Source organism: Poecile atricapillus, chromosome 14, assembly GCF_030490865.1.
Source record: "Poecile atricapillus isolate bPoeAtr1 chromosome 14, bPoeAtr1.hap1, whole genome shotgun sequence".
NCBI lineage: Eukaryota > Metazoa > Chordata > Aves > Passeriformes > Paridae > Poecile > Poecile atricapillus.
Genome location: NC_081262.1, coordinates 3,232,884 through 3,256,841, shown reverse-complemented (window position 1 = coordinate 3,256,841; position 23,958 = coordinate 3,232,884). Strand labels below are relative to the sequence as shown.

General features: G+C 45.8%; 1 protein-coding gene across 1 annotated transcript; it reads right to left on the bottom strand.

Annotated features, from left to right (window-relative positions):
* Nucleotides 1-316: 316 nt before the first annotated feature.
* Nucleotides 317-22,990, bottom strand: SLX4 (SLX4 structure-specific endonuclease subunit). Its single transcript, XM_058849276.1, has 15 exons — nt 22,906-22,990; nt 20,610-21,311; nt 19,566-19,805; nt 18,634-18,808; nt 16,758-16,973; nt 15,620-15,834; nt 14,439-14,752; nt 12,707-12,986; nt 11,353-11,441; nt 8,200-8,346; nt 7,173-7,342; nt 3,930-6,397; nt 2,955-3,057; nt 2,290-2,742; nt 317-1,693 (listed from the first exon to the last, which is right to left on the bottom strand). Exons 2-15 carry the CDS (start codon nt 20,968-20,970, stop codon nt 1,333-1,335), a joined length of 5,592 nt encoding a protein of 1,863 aa, XP_058705259.1. The 5' UTR covers nt 20,971-21,311; nt 22,906-22,990; the 3' UTR covers nt 317-1,332.
* Between the last annotated feature and the right edge of the window lie 968 nt (nt 22,991-23,958).

The window sequence follows — 23,958 nt, the reverse complement described above, 5'->3', positions numbered from 1 at the left end:
CTGCATCACCTCTCCCAGCCACTTTAATTCCATTAGACATCTGACATAAAATGCCTCCAGAAGAAATTTTATACTGGAATGATATGGAAAGCAAGCCAGCACTGGGCACTGGGATATTCCTGCCCATAGATGTTAGGAACCCCTTTTGTTATTAGAAAAATAGGTTTCCCAGAAGTCTTCTGCAGCCCCAGTTAAAGTTCTTCGAAGAGTTCAAGTTTAGGTCTTTTAGGCATAGGCTTCATGTTATTGCCCTGTAGTTGAAGCTGGGAAGAGTAGTCTAGTTCAATAAAGTTCATGCTTTCTATACAGTCCTGTGTTTGTTTACTGTTCCATATGAGAATGAACATTATTTAAATTGTTTATTGTATATAATGTAAATCAAAAGGAAATTCTGTATAAAAAATATATATATTTAACACACACAAAGGTATCTCTAAATCTGCCTTCATTTTGTGTTGTATCTGTGGTTTTCAGTGAGAGTTTGCACACTTAGAACTGCCAAAACAGTCAGAAGTTGTTGTGAAGGTCAATATATAAAATACAAGAATTTAGGGTCCAAGACTTCCCCAGGAGTCCCAGACATTTTACAACCGAGACCAGTCCAGTTTGGCAATGGGACTGATCCAAGGAGTAGGTTTATCTCAAGCTGTGAGAAGTGCTGAAAAGGTCCAGTGCTCACTTAAATATTTTCCTAAAAACATCTCTGCTGGGGGCTTTCCCATGCCATGGGGTGTTCTTTGGGAGGTGTCACAAAGGGAACAGAACAAACCCCTGCCCTGTTCTGCAGCCATTTCAGAAACCAATTTAGGAGTTTTAGTACAGATTGCCAAGTGAAGCAAGAAAAAAATGCCTTTTCTGTATTTTCACAGCATTCCCTGCCTTAAAAATCAGCGGTGCAAACTGTGCTGAAGAAATGAAGATGGAATTCACAGGATTGTAATCAGGCAGTGCTTGACAGAGTGGACTGAATCCCAGAACATGAAGGGTGAAGCATTTCACAGCCAAACCCAGAGAACAGGTGCTGGCAAGTGTCACTAAGGGAAGCACCAGCACAAAGAAAAGTTTGAGACCTAAAATCTATTAGAAAAATGGAAAGAAAAGGCACAATAGTCAAATTGGGTGAAAAGAGGTTTCAGGTGAGCTGTGTGCTGAAGGCAGGGCAGCCATGGGACATTTGTGCAATCAGAGCAGAAGGGCTCAGGCCTGTTCTCCAGGATGTCACCTGGGATCGGACCCTGAGGAGCAGCAGTGCTCCACCCATTGCCTGCTGCTGGAGCACCAGCTGGGAATGGGCTTTCCAGCTTGGCAGCAAGGCCTCCAACAACAGAGATTTCAGCGGGTAGGAGCGGACTTCACTCGGTATCGTCTTCTCTGTTTTCTGCTCTCCTTCCTTTTCTGTTCCTGCTCCTTCCGGGCTCTGGCCATGGTAGATGTGATGCACTGAGAATCCAGAAAGTCCAGCAGCTTTGCCTTGGAAATTTTGATGCCATTCTGTTTGAGCTCTGCATGCAGATCAGCCAGCTCGATGGGCTCATAGAAGAGAATCCTGTTGTACAGGGCTGTGTTTGAGCGGATGTAGCACCTTACTGCCTCCAGCTTTTCCTCTTCCCGAGCTGCTGCTTGAGATGCTGGAAATTCCTCTTCCTCCTCCTCAGATTCAAAAGCACAGGTTTCAAATCCATTTACAAAGGAACTAAAAGCAGGACAAAACAAACCAGAGGTCAAGGAAAAAACAGGCCAACAAGAACAGGACCAGAGCTCCCCAAATCCCTGACAGTGAAGCCCTATGAATTCCCTCTGTGGGATCACAGACCCTGCACTACTAGCACCCACAAAATGAATGAGGCAGAACATGGCAGGGCTTCTGCAAACTTCCCATCACAGCCAGGACAGCACTGGTCCAACTTGCCCAGCCCACAGCTGTATGGAATTCCTGGCTCCTGGCCCTTCCCTCCTGGCAGGCTCTGCCAAGGGGTGCTGTGCTGTCCTCTCCCAACTCCAGCTGCAGGTTCTCAGGCAGCATGGAGTGCTTCATGTCACTGACCTGCAGACCAGGCACACCAGATTTGGGCCTTGCTCATAAGCAGCCCTTTTATGTTCTGAGAATAGTTCAGTAGAAACTGAAAATCCACAACCTGTTTCTTTTGTAGGAGTGTGCTGACCTCCCACGTGACACACTCAAGGCAGGGCCACTGTAGGCCACAGGGACACTCACCTCTGTCTGCCTCATTCCTACCTCATCTCTGCCCAGCAACCCTGAGTGTTTTGCCTAGGATCTCACTGCCTCACCTCTGTGAACCGAAGGAGATGTCACTTCCATCCACTGAAGAACCTGCCGACTCCTGGGATGCCGGGAGCTCCTCGCCATCAGCTGCCAGGGACACCGATGGCCTTTCCTGTTCTTTGGCTCCTGTTGGGTGATGTGTCACTTTAGTTCTGTCCTTGGGTGAGGCACAGCCTGTTCCATGGGATGCACCATCAGCCTCATCCCTAGGGAGCACTGCAGAAGCCTTGGCAAGCTGTTTCCTCTTGCCCACAACCCTCGGGGCGCCGGCGCGATTCCTGCCCGCAGCCCGGCCTGCCTTTGCCTGCCTCGGCCGTTTGGCTGAGGACTTCTGTGGGAGGGGCTGGGAATAGGGGATTTCATCCTCAAAGTCAGAGTCCCCATCCCGGTGAGTGTACTGGAATATCTCCTTCAGCTGCAACACCATCTGGCGTTTTGGGAGAGCACGGACACCGAATCTGAAAGAGAAGGTGGGAATTTAGGTTACAATAACACTGCACCTTCCATTGTCACAGCTCTGCAAGAGGCTCAGGCCAGGGGGCGCAGCTGGAAAAGTGTGATGTGACTTCAGAAAGCACTGGCTGGAGCTTCAGCATGGTTCCCCTTCTTTCACACTACCTGCCAGCAGGTTCCTCTTGTAAGGAGCCATCCTGGGGAAGATAATGCTCACCTGCTCAGCTCCTTCTTCAGCTCCGGGGTCTCCATGATGGAATAAGCTGGCATGGGTGTCACTGGAGTGCTGGGGGACCTGTTGTTCTCCTGACAGGAAGATTCTGCAGCAGAATGCAATTACTGTGATGAGAATCAGTACAGAAAGGAGCTAAGATAGCTGGTAACTTCTCCTCTTAGTGGCAGAAATCTAATATTAGCCAATAATTGTTTAATAGCAACTACTTCCTTATAAGCTACTGTAGTTATGACTCAGTTTCATATTGGATAGTCAGCACTTTTTCCTCGCTCCTTAATCAAGATACTTGGTTTTCATTGACTTTACATATGTCACATCTGAAAATGAGGCCATTCAAGGGCTTTGTTAGAACAGGCAACATTTAGAAAGCAGTTAAAACTATGTTTACTGAATTCTTTGCAATGGTCCTTCTCCCAGGAAGAAAATTTCTTAACAGAGACTTGACACATAAAAAATTAAGCAAATCGAGCTACTGGGGTCTGGAGTTAGATACTGATTTAATGATACCAGCTTACTGATATTGTGAAGCACAGCCAGTCTCAAACATCGTGTTCTAATCACCCCTTAAACTAATAATTTAGTATGGCATAATTAATAATATATTTAATTAGACACTGCATTACATCAACTCACTGGCACGCAGGCTGGAGCCAGTGTTTTGTTCTGTTTTGGTTGTTTTTTCTCTATCCATGAACCCACAGCTTCTGCAAGGAGTCACTACCAAAGGACTAGTGGAAATGAAACATGCATGGCTATACTCCAGGAATCCCACATTTAGACAGGCTCTTTCCCACAGCAAATGCCTGCACCTTCTTTGTGCCTGGTCCTGCCAACTATTTTGCATCAGAAAGCCCAAAAACCCTTTCAATGTGTCAAGTGCATCACAGGTAAGATAATCACTAAAATAAAAGCAGTTTATTCTAGACCAATAAATCTAGTATCAATACAAGCTCTCACCAGGAGTCTTGATAGGATCTGTCCGACTGGCCCCTGCTGCAGCTGCCAGCCTCTGAGACAGAGGAAGAATCTCTGGAAGTTCATCTTCCTTCTCTTCTCCATTCCAGTCATCCCAGATTTTGGAGTCCAGGTAACTGGCTCTGCTGCCCACTGATGAACATGGCTCAATAGGGCTCTTCTCAGGGCAGTGCAAAGTTGTCCTCCTGCCAGCAGGACTTCCTTGGAGAGGGGTGCTGCCCTGAATTCCCTGCACCTGGACTGGGCTCTCCCCCTGCTCCTGCCAAGAGCCAGGGCTGGGGCTGCTGGTCATGCTGGTCTTTGCACGGCTGACCTGGCCAGAGTTGTGGCTGTCACCTCTGGCTGGTGACAGATACCCAATGTGCCAGCAGTCAGGAGCAGGGATTGGGGGCTCCTCACACAGCAGGACACTGCTACCCAGAGAAGGCAGACTTTCTTCCCTGTCACTGTCCTCCAGCTCAACCACACTGATGTTGATGTTATCTTCCAGTGGCTGCTGCTGGCATGGAGGCACCAGTGTGGGCAAACCTGAGATACTGGCACATTTGCTTTCTGTGTTGGTGTAGCCAGGGGAGAGGAGAACTGGATCTACTGGAGAAACTGGAAGGCGGTTCTTGGAAAAGGATTCTGTTGCTGGGCTGTTGGGTGGGCTCCTTCCACTGGCTGAGTTCTCCATAGGCAAATGTTTGTCTGACAACGTTGTTTCATGAACTTTTATTAAATTTCCAATCATTTCATGGTTACTATTACCTACTGCTAAGTTCTTTGTGCTGAGTTTAGATCCTGGACCCTTTAAAGAATTACTACTTGTGACCTGAGTCTGTGTTGCGAAGCTTCTGCTTTTGCTCAGAACTGGTGTTCCTGGCACAAGCCAGGAGCTGTCTGTGCCTGGAGACATTTCGTTACTGAGCCTTTTCCTAGGGCTTGGGTTTGGACTCTGTTTGATCTCTGTACAAGCACCTGTTTGTCTGCTGAGAGGGAATTCAGGGGACACCTTTACATGGGAGACACTTACACATACTGAGTCTGTATTGCCATGTAAGACCTGGGTTGATCTCTGCTCTGTTTCAGGAACTGATGAGTTAGGGTCAGGTTTAGGTATCTCAGGACCTTGTTCCATGTCTGTACATTTCAGATGCCCAGAGGTTTCCATTTTTTTCAGAGCAGAGTCAGACTCTGGCAACCTCTTGCCTTGTTGAAACTCCATTTCATCGTCAGAAGAAGATAAAACAATAACATCACCCTCCTTGATCCCTTGAGCTCTGCCCTGATCATCCTGAGTCCTGCTTGGTGATGACAACACTGGGACATGTGTGTGCTTGTTTGATTCACTGTGAGGAAGCTCTGCTGGAGAAAATAAGATCTCCTTTCTTAATGCAGCACCCAGCTCCTTGGCTTTCTGGGAGTGTATTTCATCAAATGGGAATGATTCTTCCTTTTTGTTTTGCTTTGGTGTTGACACATGTTCCCTGGCAAACTTTCCCTCTGATTTTGGAGATGCAGGTGAAGAGCCAAGAGCAGGAAAAAGGGACACATAGGGCTGGGGACTTGGATTCCCACAAAATCCATTCTTACATGGAGAGCAGTCTTTTTGTGACTTGCTGAACAGAAGTGAATCATTAAAACCAACATGTTTTTCACTAGGGGACTTTCCTGATTCTTTGGTAACTTCTTTCACTGGGGAAGGCTCACAGTGATCTCCCTGAGAGGCAGAAAACAAACGTTCATAGCTGTCATTTATATCAGTATCACCCTGGAAACCAGGAAACTGCTCTTCACAGTGATCTGCCTTGTCATGTGAGACCTGAGGTGACTTGGAATCCTTCACACTGTCACATCCCCCAACAGCCCCCCCTTCATTAGCACCATGGGATGTTCCATCCCATTTCTGAGGTTCACTGTGGTGAGGCACAATAGTGGTCTGTGGATCATTCATGCCCTTGCACCTGTTTATATTCTGCATCTTCTCTTCTTGTGCAGACAAGTCACATTTAGATCTCTCCACTCCGCTGCCATCCCTCAGATCTTTGAGGCTGTTGCTTATTGAAGCAGATTCAGGTCTCTTTACCTCTTCCTGCTCCGTTTCCTGGTTTGTACCTTGGACTGCCTCGGTGTCACTGCAGATGCTGCAGTGTGTTCCCTCGCTCACCTCTCTTTCACCCTGAGCCATCTTTCTCTGAGTTGCAGCAAACTCATAGATTTCCTCTAGCTCTTGTTCTCCCATCTCACTGTCATCTTCCTTCTGGCACTCAGGGCTCAGCATAGCTACTTCTTCCTCATCTTCACCCACCCACACTGACTTCAAGAGGTCTTGGAAGTTCTCAGCTCTGTCCTCACAATCTTCATCATCCCTCACAGAGATAAGGTCATCTTCTGAATCCACTCCAGAGGACGCCTGGCTCTCTCCAGGGTTGTTTTCACACTCTGCCATCAGTTGCCTCACACCAAACCTGCAAGGATACAATAGTAACATTGGTATTTTTCTCCTCCAGTATTTCTTCACCATTTGGCTGTCAGATCACTTTTGTGAGCTTTGTAAAGAATTTACATGAGGATGTTGAGTTTCCTAAGATGTACAAAGTCCAGTGTACTCCTAAATTCCAAATACCCTTTTCCAGGTGTCACATGAAAGTATCAGGCACATTCTTCCTTTCTGTGTTTGAGACTGACTACACTAAATCCCCTTGGCAATGGTAATGTCCCATAGAATGGCTAGGGCTGGAAAATATCTGCCATATGAAAGATTCCTGGCTTTTTGGAGTGACAGGGCACCTCTCTATATACATTTGGAAAGCCCCAACCATTTCCCACTCATATCTCAGCAACTGCTCCTTTTTCAAGCTCTTAGTGCACACGCCTAGGACCACGACTGAGAGCATGGCTGACACAACACATTAAAGCCTGAGCATCCAATACATTCTACAAGTGTTGTTCAGATGAAGTGAGAATCACACACAGAAGTTGTGCTCATCACCTTCAACATCAGCTGCCAACAGACATCCTGAGACAAAACTCAGCCAAAGTCTGCTGAGCACGTAATGAACACAGAAACTCTCATACAGGCAGAAAAGCTGAGGGCAGGATGTCCTTACTGCCAGGTTTCATTTAAGATGTAGCAAAAGACTATGGAATTTGTAAGCCACTAAAACTGCAACGGAAGATCTCAAACTGGGATCTGTGTGGCTGAAAGCCTGAGGGGGTCCAAAACATGCTCAGGGTACACACCTGGCAGCCAGAGCCTGCAGCTGGGGCCGCAGCCCGGCAGGGAAGTTGGTGTCAGCAGCATAGAGGTACCGTAGGAAGGCAGCCACAGCCTCGGCCGACACATCACTCAGCAGCACCCGGTGCGTCGGCGCGGCCCCGTCCTCCTCCACCACCAACCCCTCGCTGTGCACCTGGGCCACAGAAAGCAAAGTCTGTTTGCTAATAAAGCAACATAACACCTACAACATTCATCCTGGTTCCCATCAGCTCCTTCCAATCACTCATTCCCAGCCCTGGGACCAGGATGCCAAGGCAGGGTTATGTGGAGCTCCCTATGGAACAAGCCATGTCCCTCCTGACCCTATGGCTCTTAACTTTGTTTAACTTCTTGCCTTAGTCACACATATAAAAGATGGTCTTAGAATTCTCCACTTAGTTTTGCAATCAAATTACTTCCCAGCCCAATTTCCATCTACACCTCTCTGTATGAGCTTCATCTGGCCTGTTTTGAATTTACCTAGAAGCTGCACAGGAGCAGGCTGGGAGCTGTTCAACCTAAAATGCTCTGGGAACAGTAGAACTCCTTCACTAGCCTTGCAGAAAGTACAGCCAGTGCAGGTACCTCCAAAGCAAGAGTGACAAAATCTCTATGTAGATTATTTTAAGTACTTCCCAGAATCTTCCTATTCCCTGCTCACACCTCCCAGCCTGTGTGAAAGGCAGGACACACCAAGATGGACAAGGCAGTCTGTGCTTGCACAGGGACAAAAATGCAAGGGCAAGAAGCACTTAGAAAGCTTCCTTCATTGCTCATGGGTGGAATGCAAGGATCCTTGAATAACCATAACCTTAAAGATAAAATGGCACATCTTTCACCACTTTGTCAGGATTTATTCTGATTTCCTAAGCTGAAAACCACTGTGGGTCTCGAGGCAGTTGCCATTAAGCCCAGCAGTGCTCTGTGCTGGTTTGGGGCTCCGGCTGGCACTGGGAGGGGGCAGTCTGGGCTCTCCTAACCAGGAGCAGAAGGAATGCCAGCAGCACTCACAGCCTGAGCTGCCGCCGGGCACCGCGCATACAACACGAACAGGTGGGCGTAGAGGACATCCCCACTGTCCACCTGGAACTGGACATCACTCAGGTGGGGGTTGTTGACCATGGCACCGAAATCTTGAGCCAGCAGCCTGAGAGTAGACTAGGACACAGAAGGAGCACAAAGACAGGTGTTAGGTTACAGCTGTCAAGCACTTTTCCAGAAAAATAAGAAGGGAGTAACCCAGTTTATCAGCACTGCTGTGCGGTGGGCCCAGCCTGGACACACCACCTCTGCCGCCTGAAGATAATCATCAGCTTCAGGAAATTCTGGTCTTCCACAGGACAAGCAGACAAGTCTAACAGACATTCCTGCTTTGTTTTCCTCTACTTTTTCCCAGCCTGCCCATGGTGGAGAAAGGGCAGTTGTGTTGTATTGTGCTGTACGTGTGTCACAGCACATTATCACCCACAGATCTCACCACATGTTTCCTGCTGTGGTCTAGCCACAGCCTATAGCTGGCCTCTTGATCTACTGCCTCCCACCACAATTTTAGGCAACTGTAACTTCCACTTCAACAGACTTGAACTCAATTCACTGTAATTAGGGTAAGAGGAAAGAGGATGACTCGGGAGGGGGTAATGAGCCTTTCTTCTCTCTTTTCACTGTCTGGCAATGACAGCTGAGAAGAGCAGCTCTGCAACAAGGGGCTCCAACAGAATAAAACTAACATAGGCATCCAGCTTAAAGGGATTTATGAGCATGCTAATGAAACCTCTTTTGTAAATTCCACTCCATTTTAAAAAAGAAACACAACTTTTATTATCATTCCAGAACCTTTGGCTAGAATTCTGGGGAGGGCTGAGTTACCTGTGATATGATGTGTTACGGTGACAGCAAGGTCAGGCTTGGGGTACACTGCCAAAGAGCAAGGATGGCAAGACAGCTCCTCTGGAGCTGCTTCAAGGCAACCTCCTGAAGACTCAGATCCTTCCTAGTGTTGCAGCTCTGGAGGTGGCCCTGGAGTGCTTCAGGGAAGTGTGAAACACCCTAGGATCACAGCTGGCTTGAGAAACTGCCTGACTGCACTTGGAAACCAGTTTATGGTTAACACCCTAATCACTGACCTTGTGCTTTTCAAACCTACTGCAGAACTGAGGAACTGCAAGTTTTATTCCAGGGAACATCTGCAGGAGATGCAGTTCCACCTGGAACAACACAGATCTCCATTTTCTTAGCAGGTTTCTACACTAGCAGTGGCTTGGAGAGCCAACCTTTCAACTCACTCCAGTGGGCAGGAATTAGCAGCACACACCAGAACACGTCTCCCAGCCTTCATAGGTGGGCTGGGGAACATTCTGCATGTTGTGGCAGTGCTGTGGACTGATCTCCAAAGGGAAGACAGAAAACTCAGTTTGGAAACTAATCTGACTCTTCCTGCTTTCTTATTCTTGGCAGGTGGGATACCTGTGAGGCTGCTCTGGGGCTGCCAGCAAACACAGCTCCTGATGCGGCGCTCCAGGCAGTGAGCCCAGAACAGCTTTCCTGCTGGTGCTAAAATTATCAATCAAGAATGGGGAAATTAAGCAAGGCCAGAAGCCTCCTGGCTGCTCCATTCTCTGTGCAAGGCAGAGAAACTGGCCAGAAGACAGCTCTGAGCAGGTTTGAGCTGTGTGTTGGAGAACACACCTGAACATTCTCTCCTGCTGAGGAGGCCACTGAGACTGGACCCCACTGATGTGGCCAAGGGTCTTCAGCACAGGGGATGTGTTACCAATGCAATGAGTGCATTTGCTCTACATGGTTACACTGTTTGTGCTCATATAAAGCACAAATCTCTCCCACTGACAATCCAGCTCTTCAACACTTCATCTGCTCAGGAAAACTATAATGGAATCAAACAGACTGAAAAAATGACCATACTGGTTTTGTTGAGAGCAACTGAGTTTCAACAACAGCGTGAGAACAGTTTGTGTATTGCTAAAGGCTTCTGGCTTAACAGAAAAACAAAACAAGACATTTTCCTGCTAAGGATAATTTTTTTGAATACTCCCAAAGAATATCTAGAGTTTCTGTACCAAGTAGCTGGGATGCTCAAGTTTGATACCAATTCTCAGCTCTAGGAATTGTCTCCTTTTAGAGGTATCTTAATCCTTTAAGCATATGGAAGTATGTTGTCAGAGCATAAAAATTTATCCAGCACCAAAATGTACTTCCTTTCAGGGCATGATTATCCATTATCAAACAAAAGATAGTAAGTTTTATCAGATAAAATGGATGACCTAGGTAAGAAAATGAATTAGTTTTATTTTGTATGAACTTCAATTGAATACAACTGATTGTACATTCATGGAAAATTACACATCCTCTGGTGCATGTGGGATAAGATGACATCTACAGAACACCACAGGCTTGATAAAAAAATAATACTCTGTGACTTACTAGGCTGTGTTTCTCACTCAGTCACCACAGAGCACACACTGATTTTCAAACTAGATCCTCTGTGTTCCCACAATTGAGGGTTTTCTACACCAAACCCTTTAAAAGCTCAATTAGTAGCAACAACTGCTCATCTTCCATGGCCCTCACAACATTCCTTCATCTACCAGGCTTTTGTGCCAGGATTTAGTAGAAGTCAACCAGTCATTGCAAGAATTCCCCCTCCCACAGCAGGACACGGCATGGGGAGGAAGGTGCCAGAGGAGGTTCCATTCAGAACCATCCAGGGCTGGGTGTGTGAGCCCAGAGGGAGCAGCAGCAGCAGCTTTGTCTCTCCTGGGCTGCTGCCAGTTTTCTCCTGGGCATTAAAGCACAGTGCTGCACAACATGCTGCAGCTGCATCCCTGCTTCATACCCCCAAACACTCTCAGTGCTACAACACAACCTGCACAGCCTGGCCTTCTGTTCCCTGGCATTAAAATAATCTCTCATCAGGTAGGACAAGAACTGGAAAGTCCCCAGGCTCTTGTGGGCTTTGATGGAACACCCCAGGTGTGATCTCACCTGTGCCTATGATGAATCCTCAGTCACTGGGAACCTTAAGCACTGCTGTTTCCACAGAAAGCAATGGGAAATAGTCCACACTTCTTTGAATTGCACAAATGCAACAGCTTTTTTAAAATTGTTATAGATGAATATGTAAAGAGTGGAAAAAAAGGTTATTCTTACTCTTTTACTGCTGCTCCTGAGGAGGCTCTTCTCCTTGGATGGGAGCACAAAGCCACTATGTGGAGGATCACTGGGAGTTAGATCTTCTCCTCAGGGAAGAAAATGCACATCACAAGTCACATACAACTTCCTTGTGAGACAGAATGTTCTAAGAACTGCTAAGAAGATCCTTGCTGTGACACCTGCTATGACCAGGCTGGCTGGGCTGAAGGCTCAGCCTCTCCCTCATGCCTTTTTGTAGGGCTTGGCTCTGGGTTGTGACAGGCTGAGTGTACCTAAGCACCATTTCACTGTTATTTATACACATTAAAGGGCCAGGGACCATTTACTGCAGTTTAGCAGAGGAAATGAGGAGTATTATATCCAAGTGCAAATGCAGACAGGTGAGCTTAGGAACTGTGCTCTCTTTCACAGATGAACAGGAGACACAGTAGATTCTACTGAAGAGCCAGAACACTTTAAGGGGTCCCACTGCCCTTGAAATGTGCAGTTGTGCACCACATGCAACTGTGACTGGGGACATTAGAGAGTTGCCCACAGAGGAATTCCAGGTGTTGTATTTTTTCAACTCTGAGTAGGCACAGATAAACTTCAGGTTTCTGTAATCGATGTTCAACACAAAATCATCCCTCCTGTGCATCTCTCTCATCCGACTGTCTCAAGACCTGAAAAGACAGTGCACATAACAGAAAGGCTGTCCAGGCAGAATCATGGAATCGCAGACTGGTTTGGGCTGGAAGGGACTTTAAAGTCCATCCAGTTCCATCCCTGCCATGGGCAGAGACACCTTCCACTATCCCAGCTTGCTCCAAGCCCCATCCAGCCTGGCCCTGGACACTTCCAGGGATCCAGGGGCAGCCACAGCTTCTCTGGGCACTCTGTGCCAGGGCCTCCCCACCCTCCCAGGGAACAATTCCTTCCCAATACCTAATCTAAATACAACCTCCTTCAGTTTGAAGCCAATCCCCCTTGTCCTATATGTCCTTGTGAAAAGTCCCTCTCCAGCTCTCTTGTATGCCCAAGATAAACAGGAATGAAGATTTTTTGTTTGATTGAACACATCCAGGTTCCCTCCTGGCAGAAAACACTTTGATATCTTTAATTTTAAAATGAAATTTAGTATCTGCTGTCCAGGACTTCTCTTAAAAGCTGGGATTTATGACTCATTTCAGAAATAACAGGTTGATTGTATCTACATCTTATTGCAGGAAAATGTGCCCTCACAGTATCACCTCTTGGATCAACACCAACAACCTGTGGATGCTGCCATGGCTCTCTGACTCAGCCCAGCCACAGTCTGGCTCTGTGTAGCTGAAGGAACCAGCTCAGGGCTCAAACAGCTGCCAGAACTCACCTGGCTGCTCTGCTGCCTGAACATGGCCAGTGTCAAGGTTCCACTGAGTAAGGGTGAGTCCTTCCCTGGCCAACTCCACCAGGTCCTGCAGCGTCTGAATGTCCTTCTGGCTTGGGGATAAAAACTGCCCATCTCCTTCAGGACCTGGCTTGGATTCATCAGAAATTTGGCCTCCAACCTTTGTGCAAGTGGGTCCCTGAGAACTGAGGTCAGGCTGAGTTGGCTGGGACACTTCTGGCTGGTGAGACCCCACTGATGGCTGAAGGTTCTCTGGCTTATTCTGTTCAAGTGAGGAGGAAAAAAGACACCAATAAATTAGATCCTGGTTTCTGTATTTGCAGAGCTTGAAGTAGAGTGTCTACTTCATAATCCTGAAACATCTATGAAGGATCACAGAGCACTGCCCAGGTATAGGGGATTCTGAGGAACAGCTCTCTGCAGCTCTGTGAAGGACTCTCCAGAGATAGGACATCTCTGAACAGAAGCAAACTACAACGGAAAATGCAGAAAAACTGCCAAGCAGGGAGAAAGGATGGGATAAATGCTCCCAATTCAACATCTAAACATTTCATTATAGCTCCATATAGCATATGGAGTTCCTGGCAAAAGTCACAGCTGAAGCTCTCCAGGTGCTTCTGTTCCGAGTTCTAAAATGCTTCTGCAGTTACACATAACTAAATCAAACTTTCACCTTGGAGTGGTTATTTTCCAGGTTTGGCCTTCATATCCCAAAAAGTAGTTTTGCTTGTTTATTTCTAAGTAAAAATAGTTCAGCCATTTCTGTGAATGGAAAAAAATCAGAGGAAAAATGCACTCTTGCCATGATTTTAAAGACCTTTCTGCTTTTTATTTTTAAACTTCTCTGGCAGTTTTTGGCTTGAATTAAAGGTCAAAACTCCATAGAACAGAGTCACTCCTCTCCAGCCTCAACCTCTAAAAAGCCAGAGAAACATTGGGCTTTGACTAGGGAAGAAGTATTAAATAAAGTACCTAAATATGAACAGTAGATTTTGTACAAGAGCACCAAATACTTCTTCAAGAGAAGAGGGAAGAAAGGGAAGTGCTATCCTTCTTGGAGAAAAGAGACTGAGAGAGCTTGGTCTGTTTCTGTGGGCACTTTTTATAAAAATACACAACACTGCAAGAGGCAGATCCAGGTGGAACCAAAATGAAAGAGTGGAACTGCGATTTGGATCAAAGCTCACATGCACTAGGAGGCAGTGGGATGCACAGGGAAAGCCTGAGTGCAAATGCTTTGCTGGACAACTCCAGGCACTCCCACCTGCTCTGTGCTATCAAATATCAGGTTTAAACTTTTCTCCCCAATCCTAGCTGAGTGCACCATGGGCAAAGTTCACACTAAAACTGTCCAGAAAGAAGTGCCAAGTACAAAAACAAGAGTCAGGCTGCCATAAATCTGGACAAACTAATGGCAAAATGATCAGGATGGGATCCCTTTACTCAGTACTCTCTGCTCCCATCCCTTTTATTTTCTGAAAGCTCAAAAACCATGGTAGCATGAACCTTATTCTCCTCTCCAAAAGGCAGAAATGAAAGTTCAAGATCCTCAAACCTGACTGTGTAACAGAAGGGGAGAACAGATCACGGGCAGTGAGTTTGCAGAGAGAGGGGATCACTGGTTTACATTCCAAATGAAGATACAGAAGGGATCTAGGGCAAGTATCAGGAACTAGGGCACACACATATCAGAGCAAGGACAACAGAGCCCCACCTGCACAGGTTTCCAGGGTACAATTGGAGGGGTTAAGGCTGCAGTGTAGAATGATTCGGGGTCACAGGGTCCTGTCAGAGCACTGCTCTTCCATAAAAAGCATTCCTTGGCTTTGGACAATGGCATGAGCCAGGCTGCTTTTCCAGATTCATCCTCCAGAATCCTACTAATGGGCAGCTGAGGGGTGGGAGGGAATTCCACCTCTTCAGTCAGCATCATAGCTACTCGCTCCTGGATCCTCTTTTGGGCCTTCTCCGGGTCCTGGAGCAGCAGAGGTGGAGGGGCACTGGCGCCTTTTCTACGCCTTTTTTTGTCTTTAAAAAGAAAAGGAACCCAAGTAAGTAAACAACTGAACAGACAGAGCAGCTTCTTCAGTGCTGTAATCATTGACAACCAAAAGGCATGGGAACACAACTCTTAAGATTGTGCAGGTAGTCCAAAACCTCACATGGCCCTTATGGGAGAAATGAACACCAACAGGCCCATGGACTCCTTTTCTTGTGTTCTGGTCATGGGTGATATCAAACCACAGCTCACACAAACACTGGGCAGCTTTTATTTGGAAATCCTGTGTCTTACTACCTTTGCCTTACTAATGCCCAACTCCAAATTCAACTGGGGGAACCCATGGGCAGGAGCAGGGTTGTGAAGAGTGAAGTTTCACCTCTGTACAGCTCTCAACCCTCTCCCCTGGCAGCTGTCTGCCTTTCTAAACCTTTCTGCACTCTGAAATGGCAAGGCCCTGCTCAGCAGCATGTACTGGACACACATGGCACTGCAGAAAGGACAAAATGATACGAGATAATGCTGAAAAAGCTGCATTAATCCAGGCTGCAGCAGGAGGAATAGGAAAAGAATCTACTACAGGAGAAATAACTACCATATTTTCATGTTATATCTCCTCACTTCCACAATTTACAAGAAACAACAGCTTAAGACTATTTTCCAGATTAAAAACAACAGATCAGTGAAAAAAAGCACAAGATTCCTGAAATCCATGGACATCCTACAGTCATTCTTGACTGTCTGGATACTGCATATTGTTGAAGCTCTGACAGCTTAAACAAACCAGGAACAGGGCTGTCATCCCTCCTGTATCCAACAGGGAAGTTTTGGTGGAGAGCAGCCATGTTACTCCTGCAATAACACAGCCTCAGAAACTGCCTTGCTGTAACACATACCTGATCCTGGCTTCCATTTGATTGGGAAAGCAGCCACTGCTTTCACATTTGTAACTGATTTTGCTTGTTCCTGCTTTTCTTGCTCCAACAGAGAGCGTGACATTGCTATGGCAACCTGCAAATCTTCATCCTTAGGCTCTATTTTGGCCTTCTTCTGTGTTTTCCTCGAGTCCTCGGTGGAGGGGCCTTTCCGTTTTGCCCTGCTGGGCTGATTGCTGAAATCCAAGAATGCAGCAGGAAGCCAAAAGTTAATGTGACTGGATCAGACACAAAAATCACTGAGTACTCCTGAGCAGCTGTTCCATTTGCTCAGAGAGATTCCCATGTCATGCATAATAAAAACTATTCAATACTTTCTTTTCTAGCAGAGAGCACAGGATTTCTTACCATTCATGGAATTTAGAGCAATTTAGAGAAGTCTTATTTTAGGATGTAAACATCTGCTATCTCTACCTTGAATGATTTTTTTTTTTACCAAAGGGTAACAAATAAGTTGAAGCAGGGAGAAAACCAGATCACCAGAAAATGCCTTCCCACCCCTCTGCTTCCACAAGGAACAGTCAATCCTTCCTTGGCACAATGGGACTTATGAGCCCCTCCACAAATTCACTCAGGCACCACTTGCTGCACTCTGAAGATTCTGCTCAAATTCAAGTGAGCAGTTCTGTACCACATTCCAAAACATCACATCTGCTTCCTCTTTGGCTCAGGGTGAAAGGATGTTCCCAGGACAGCCATGAGCTGAGGGACTGGCACCACAGATCTCAGGAAAGGCTCCACACTCTTACTCTGGGGTTTGCTCAGTCAGCTCAAACACACCATTCAGCTTTACTGAGAAATTGCCTCACAGAGCACAAATCATTCTGACAAACCACTGGGAGGTTATTTACTCCCCATTTGCTCCTGCCTGCTGGCTTTTAAAGTCATCTGACCTCTTCTGAGGGAAATTAAGACAATTTCTCCAACTGACTGCCACATCCTCCTCACCTGGTACTGGGTCATGGCTCTACTTGACCTACTCTGGGCTCAGGATTTGCCCAGTGTGAGTGAGCCTTGCATTTACTGTTCTTCTCAACTTCCAACAACTCTCAGGCCAAAGGAAGCAACCAGCATCTTTTTTTTTATCCTACCAGCTTACCTGGGACACTGAAGAGCTGCATCACCAAGCGTGGCCACCTGCAACTGCACTGCCTGAAGAAGCAGATTAGGAGGCACATCCATCTCCACAGCACAGCGTTTCAGGTGACTGACTCGGCTCTGGGGGGTTTGGAACTGCTTCCCACAGATGGGACACTCAGGGACCACTGGTTTGCTGGAGGATGACATCTGTGATTCTTCCATCTCATCCAGACACCTGGGAGACAATGGCAAAGCTTACCTATGGAGACTTTGAAGGGTCCATGCTAAGACTGAAACCATTAAAAGGACCAGTAATAATAATAATAACAACAATAATTTTTTTAAAAGCACAATCACTTCTAATATTGGTAACAGCCATGAACATCCACTAAAGAAACAGGAATTATGTGCCCACCACTGTGGTGAACATGACATGGAATAATTACATGGAGATAATGATCTCAGAGACATATTAAAAACATATTGCTCAAAGGCAAGTGAAGTGAATAACATGAGAATCACAGAGTCCCACAATGGTTTGGCTTGGAAGGGACCTTAAAGGCCACCTTGATCCACCCCCCTGCCATGGGTAGGAACACCTTCCACTAGAACAGGTTACTCCAGCCTTGCCTTGAACACCTCTAGGAATGAGGAGTCCACAGCCTCGCCGAAGAACACACTTCATCTGTGTCATCCCTCTTTCTGCATTCATTCTAACATTCCAGCTCATTTATAAACCCCTGCTAACAGAAAAGGGAGCAGCTGAATTGACACCATGCTCCAGAGTGCAGCATGATGAACTTCCAATAACTTCTGGCAGACCGAAATTATGTAAAAATTTATACTTGCTCTTTTTATGTTCTCTCCAAAGAGATTCAGGGTGTGAAATTCTTGATCTGCAGGACCTATTGCAAAAGTCACTCCCTGATTAGGTAATGACACCCACAAGGCTGTGCTAAGAGACCATTCAGCACTGGTGATTACTGCTGTGTCAGTGCATCTGTCCACCTACAGCTTCATTCTTGGGATGAAGGCTGCTATCAAAAAATCCCTGGGTAATATAACCTTGTAATCTCTACATATGATGACATGTTAATAGTTCAGAAAGCCTGACTTTCCAAAAAATACATCTAGCACACTGTCACTGTTTTACAGCTTTTGTCCTCTCAAGCAGCACAAAATGTCTGAAAACAGAAACAACAGTAACACTTAGAAAGCTGCAGGTGCAAACAAGCCTGATCAGTGGGAGCCACTGATGTAGGACTGGACAATTTACATCACTCCTGCTTTCTTGAAGTGCTTGAATTAAGAATTTACAATCATTCAAATGTGTTGTTTCTGATACTTTGTCAACAGAAAAGCACAGTTTCAATTTCCAAAGAATTGCCTGTACATAATATATTATATTTGATATTTATCACTAAGGAAATTGTTAAATGAAAGGCAGTAATTTCAATTGAGTCATCTCTCTGAGTAGTGTCACATTATCCTAAGCAAACAGCTCAGGTACAGTGACATACCAGATATCCTTAGATGAATTTTAGCAAAACAGAGCAAACATAATTTTGTTGGCTGAACTCAGTAGATCTCAAAATTTTCATTAGGGAGTCATCACTAAGGTTGCAAAAGATCTTTAAGATCACCAAGTTCCTTTAGAATGTCAGCTCCTCTGCCATGCTGCTAATGAAAGCAGATTTGGCCTGGCCACACACATGCAGAAGCCCTGCAGGGCAAGGCAATCAGCCTCTGCTTTCCCATCAAAATGACTCGTTAATTCAAGCCAGAAAGGTAAAGACTGTCATGCAGAATCCCTGCTCCCAGTTCTTCCATGGCTGGGCTGAGTGAGGAGTCTATGGGGGGCTGGATGGAAAGGACAGGTCCTGCTGGTGTTTCACCTGTTGACGTGCTGCTCTCGTCGCAGGGTGTTCATGGCTGTGAGATCCTTCTGGCAGATCTGACAGAAGAACAAGCCTGCATCTTCCAGGCTTGCCAGGGCTTCCTCCTTGGATTCCTGCTGAAGAGCCAAAGCCAGAGCACTGTCGTGTTCCACAGATGGGAGATGGTGGATATCTGGCAAAGAAGGCAGAGATGATATAAGATGGAAAACTAAATGCTGTATGGAAGGTGAGAAACTGTTACACATGTCATTATTAGCTTATTAAAATAGACACACAAAAATTAATTGCAATTTGTCTTTTGCACCTTCACACCTGATTTCTCACTGGGAAAGGTACAACCTGCTCCTTTCCAACACTCCAAGACTGGACCTAGCCCAGGAGCAGGAGGTGACAATTAGCTCACAGTGCATCACATACCAAAGACAATGAAGGGACAGTTTTGGCTAAAGTTTCTGGGGAGAATATGGAATTTTTATACACTGAATGTATAACACAGCAGATTTTCACATCCATAGAGAACCAACAGGACTTGATGTATAAAGAACCAGCCAGAGTAAATTTGCTGTGAATTCAGTTTATCAACACAGAACGTATCACCTTAGACATGGAGATGTACAAAGATGGGGCTACCTAAGAGCTGCCTAACACTGTCCCAAGGGAAGGATGACCAAGTTCACTGTTGCAATTTCAACCTGTTTCCAAAAAGACAATTATTCCTCTAGAATTTACATGAGGTTAATCCAGCCCTAGAAAAGAGCTGGGAAAAAAAAGTATGGATAATCCTTTAAGGAAGTTTTCTCAGGGATCTGGAGTGATTTGCACACCAAGCCACTAAGCCAGCCAGGAACAAAGCTTGGGGATCCAGGACCGCTCCTCATTCTCACCAGCCACTCATTCTGCACACACCAGAGCCAAGAGGAGACACGTACCATCCTCAGGAGGGTTCTGCTCCTGGCTCCTGGCAGGGAAATCCCCGCTGGCTGCAGCCTTTGGCATGCTCTCATCCGAACTGTGCTTCAGCTGCTCGGGTGCCACCCTCTTGAACTGCTGCATTCTCTCCACCACCAGCTCTGCCACCCGCACCTTTGGGGTGGGTGAGGAGCAGGTTCCTGCAGGAGTAGCAGGAAGGAAGGGTAAGGTAGTCTGGGAACAGACACTCAGAGGATTTACTAGAGGAGGAGAAAACACCAGTTTCACCAGGCAGCTTTAAACACACTGAGAGCTGCTGGGAGGCCCTTCCCTGAGAGCAGCCTGGGCCAGGCCCAGTTCTGCAACAGCCATTCTCAGAGAAGTGAACAATTTGTGTAGCCACAGTAACAACTCAGGGTTCTGTGCTACAGGGGTGTTTAGGGACCTTTGTATCCCTTCCAGAGGCAGGAATATTAAGGAAGCCTTGCATGAAGGTCTCCAGCAGGGACAAAGAAGGCAGTCCCACAGCCCTACTCTCCCACCATTCCCACCACACAATGCCCCATTCCTGACTGACCTAATTTATCAGTTTAAGGACTTCAATCACTGGTGACTGCATTCTGGCCATCGTGTTTAACAGCTACTGAAGGACTAATTCTTTATGAATTAATCCAACACCTTTCCTAACTCATTCATGTTTTTTGCCCTTGACAGCATCCAGTTGATGTGACAATATGCTATCGTACAATGAAGCATTGAGTGAAAAAGCACCACAATGAGCTTGCTTCTAGATGATCTGAGAGTATTTTTCTCACTTCTGATACTGCAAAAAACAGTGAATAATGACTGGCCAACAAATCACTTTGTACCAAGGCTTCACCTTACTGAAGGACTTTTGCCTGCAGCACAGAACACACTCCTAGGTTAAACCCGTGTAAGAGGCAAACCTGCTTCCAACAGTGCTACTGTGTCCCCTCCAGATGGATTTCTTAAAACCTTCACTGAGCTGCAGAGTCTCTCCAGTCCTTGCCTATCTTCTGTTTGAACAACTTCAGATCACTCACCTGTCAGAGACCTTTGGCTACACTCAGTGGTCTCTGTGCTCAGCTGGCTGGCAGGGAGAGGGCTTCTTGCTCCATCCTCCTGTGCAGTCTCACAGGCTGCAGCATCACCATCTTCTTTGTGCACCAGTCTTTGCTCCTTTGGACCCAAATCTCGAGGCAAGTTTGTCTCTTTCACTGCTGGTAAGTGATGATGGGTTTGGCTCTTAGCAGCAGCTTTGCCTCTTCTTAATTTGCTTTGTGTTGTGGTGCTCTTTGGCCTGTTCTGAGCCCTCTTTGTTGCCTCAGCATCTCCAGCCTTTTTCTTTGCCCTACTCAAAATATTTGCCCACAACTCTTTAAAATCATTGTCCTGTTCATCCATTGGCTTTCCAGTAACACTGTGGCCTATGAACTCTGAGGACTGGAGGGCAGGGGGAAACACCAGAATCAGCTCAGATTTGCATCAGCCCTTCCAGCACCTCAGAGATGTCCATTCTCCAGACTCCAGTGAGGTTGCCAGACAGAGTGGGCACTTCCAACAGTTCATTCTTCCACACTTAATTCACATTCAGCAGAGCATGTTTTCCTCTCTAAGGAACCTGCTTTCACAAGCTAGTTCTTCAGAAGACTCTGGACCATAAATTAGGCACCTCAGTTTGTGCAGTGCATGTATAGGATCATCATGGTAATCTACAGAGCTTCAGAGAGACACTTAGGAAAGCCCTTAAACAAAGAAATAAAAGCAGGTGGTCAGGCACAATTGTACAGGCAGATGCAGTGAGGGACAAGTTGCAAACTGCTGAAGAGAAGAGAATTTGCATGAAATACTAAGATTAGAAACAGCACATACTGACCCCAAACAGTGTCCCTATAACTGTACAACAGACATGCCCAAGCATATTTATATTTATAAATATAAGCTTATATTTATATGGCACAAAACCAGAGAATGAAACAGGAAAAAAACCCCATCCTTCAGCTCAAGCAGATTTTGGAGTGTTAAACTCCACTTTGAGACATTACAGTTGCAGAGAGGAGAGATCAACTTCATTTGGAGAAGTAAATAAATGGAGTTTCTGGCAATTCAGAAGGGGTTTTGGGACAAGTCAGAGAACAATTTTATTAAACATGTTCACATTTTCTCCTCTTACTTCTACAGTTGCTCACTTAGGATTAGCTCCTGCTGAATTCTTCCCCTGAATACTCAAAAAACCATGGCACTGACCATGTTTCCCAAACTGCTGTCACTAAATAAATGGTATTTTAAAATTAATTTCTTAATCTTTCCAGATACAGCAAGAACAGCAGTACTAGGCAGGGATTATCTGGAACAGCACTGGGTACAATGTCCAGATGGAAATGCCATCAACTCCCAGGCAACATTAAAACTAGAGCTCTATTCTTACATATTTTCATTGTCCCCTTTGTCCTAGTCCTGAGTTCATGATGGTTCTGGCTATTTTACCAGGGGTTTTATATTGCTCCCAAACCCCACTTCTTTCAAACCTAAACCAGAGTGTTTCACTTGGAATGGCAGCAGCTGTGGTCCAGTTTCTCCAGTAAAGCTCTGGGCACAGAAAGACTCAAAAAGCAAGAAAAACACATGGGAGATTATTTTCTCAAATGGCTTGGCTGCAGACATGAGAGGCAGAGGAATGCTGGTTACACACTCCCATGGGTCAGTCTTTCCTATAAGCAATTACAGATGTTAATGGATTTATTTATTTTATACTCAGGCTCCCAAACCTGCAGAGGATTTTGCTGTGAATCTTGGAGTAATCTTCTGTTAGGGAGAAACAAAAGTTTTATGCAGCTGGCTCATAAATTTACTTTTTCTGGACAGAACCCTGATGTAGTTATAACTATAATTGACCATTTTCTTTTAAGGAGACAGCATGTGGAGAAGTCCCAAATCTCACATCCTACATGGCTTTAAATACCTCAGACACATCTGTACTGCTGGATAATTTATGGTGAGTTCCTGATATTAATCTTAGAAACAGATCAGCATTTTGGCATTTGCTATCAATGTTCAGTGTCCCAGGCAGATCAGATCAGACACACCTATGATGCAAAACCAAGAATTTATCTGTATTACTCCTCCATCTCCAGACCTGCATTTACAGGTTCTTGCTCTGTTCAACATCTCAGTACTTCTGAAGTTGCTGCTATTGCTGCCCATAACAACAAGCTCTGGCACCAGTTTATTAACCTCAAAAAGTGATGATTTTGAAAGTAATTTCTTTCAGTATAATAGTCAATTTTGCAGGATTTTAGGACTCAACAAATCACAAACAAAATAATCAGCAGCACTTACCTGTTCACTGAGATACCAAATTTATAGCCCAGCTGCACCCTTCAAGTAAACATGGATCAGCAAAATGGTGCAAAGCAGGACGTGTAAGAATGAAAGATAGAAGCTGGTAAATGGAGGAAAAAGGATGGATTTAGTGTATTTTGAAATGACTGCTCTTGATGATCATTTGCACCATTTCAATAGGTACCAGACGGGAGCCTACAAAAAATATGGAGAGGGACTTTGGACAAGGGGCAACAGCTTCCCACTGCCAGGGAGTAGGATGGGATATGGGGAAGAAAATCTTCCCTGCAAGGGTGGTGAGGCCCTGGTGCAGGTTGCCCCATCCCTGGAAGTGCTCCAGGCCAGGCTGGACAGGGCTTAGAGCAATCTGGAATAGTGGAAGGTGTCCCTGCCTGTGGCAGGGGGGTGAAACTGGATGATCTCTGAAGTCCCTTCCCACTCGAATTATTCTGTGATTTAAAAGTATGCACGTATTACATGCCTTCAATTTACTGCCTTGTAATTACTTAAATCATAAAACCCTTTAAAAAACCCAAACAGCTAAAACATCTGTTACACTCCCACTTTTCAGAGCAGCCTCTCTTTTAACCCCTGAAAATATTTTTCCACCAGCAGTCCAACTTGACATGCTCTCAAACACAACATTTGGGCCTGCTCACTTGCTGCTTTACACTGTGTGTCTGTTCCAGGAACAATTCTCCTGCCATTTCAGTCTCCAGGAATATGTCATCACCCTGGCTACAACAGTCCATCAGTGCTAGGCAGGCCTCCACAACTTGCACACAGCAGATACCTTCTCCCCTCCCGAGCACCAGAGCGGTGCCTCAGGACATCTCCTCCTCAATTCCTCATCTTGAAAGAAAAATTCACTTTTATACTTCCAAAACCAGGAAGGCACCTTGGAAGTAATCTCTTGTATTTCACAGGAAATGCTAAGGGAAATGGGATTATTTAACATTAGAAAGTGAGGCAAAAACAAAACCTGAATTATTGTCTGGGGTCCCCAGTGCAGGAAGGACGTGGACCCGCTGGAGTGAGTCCAAAGGAAGC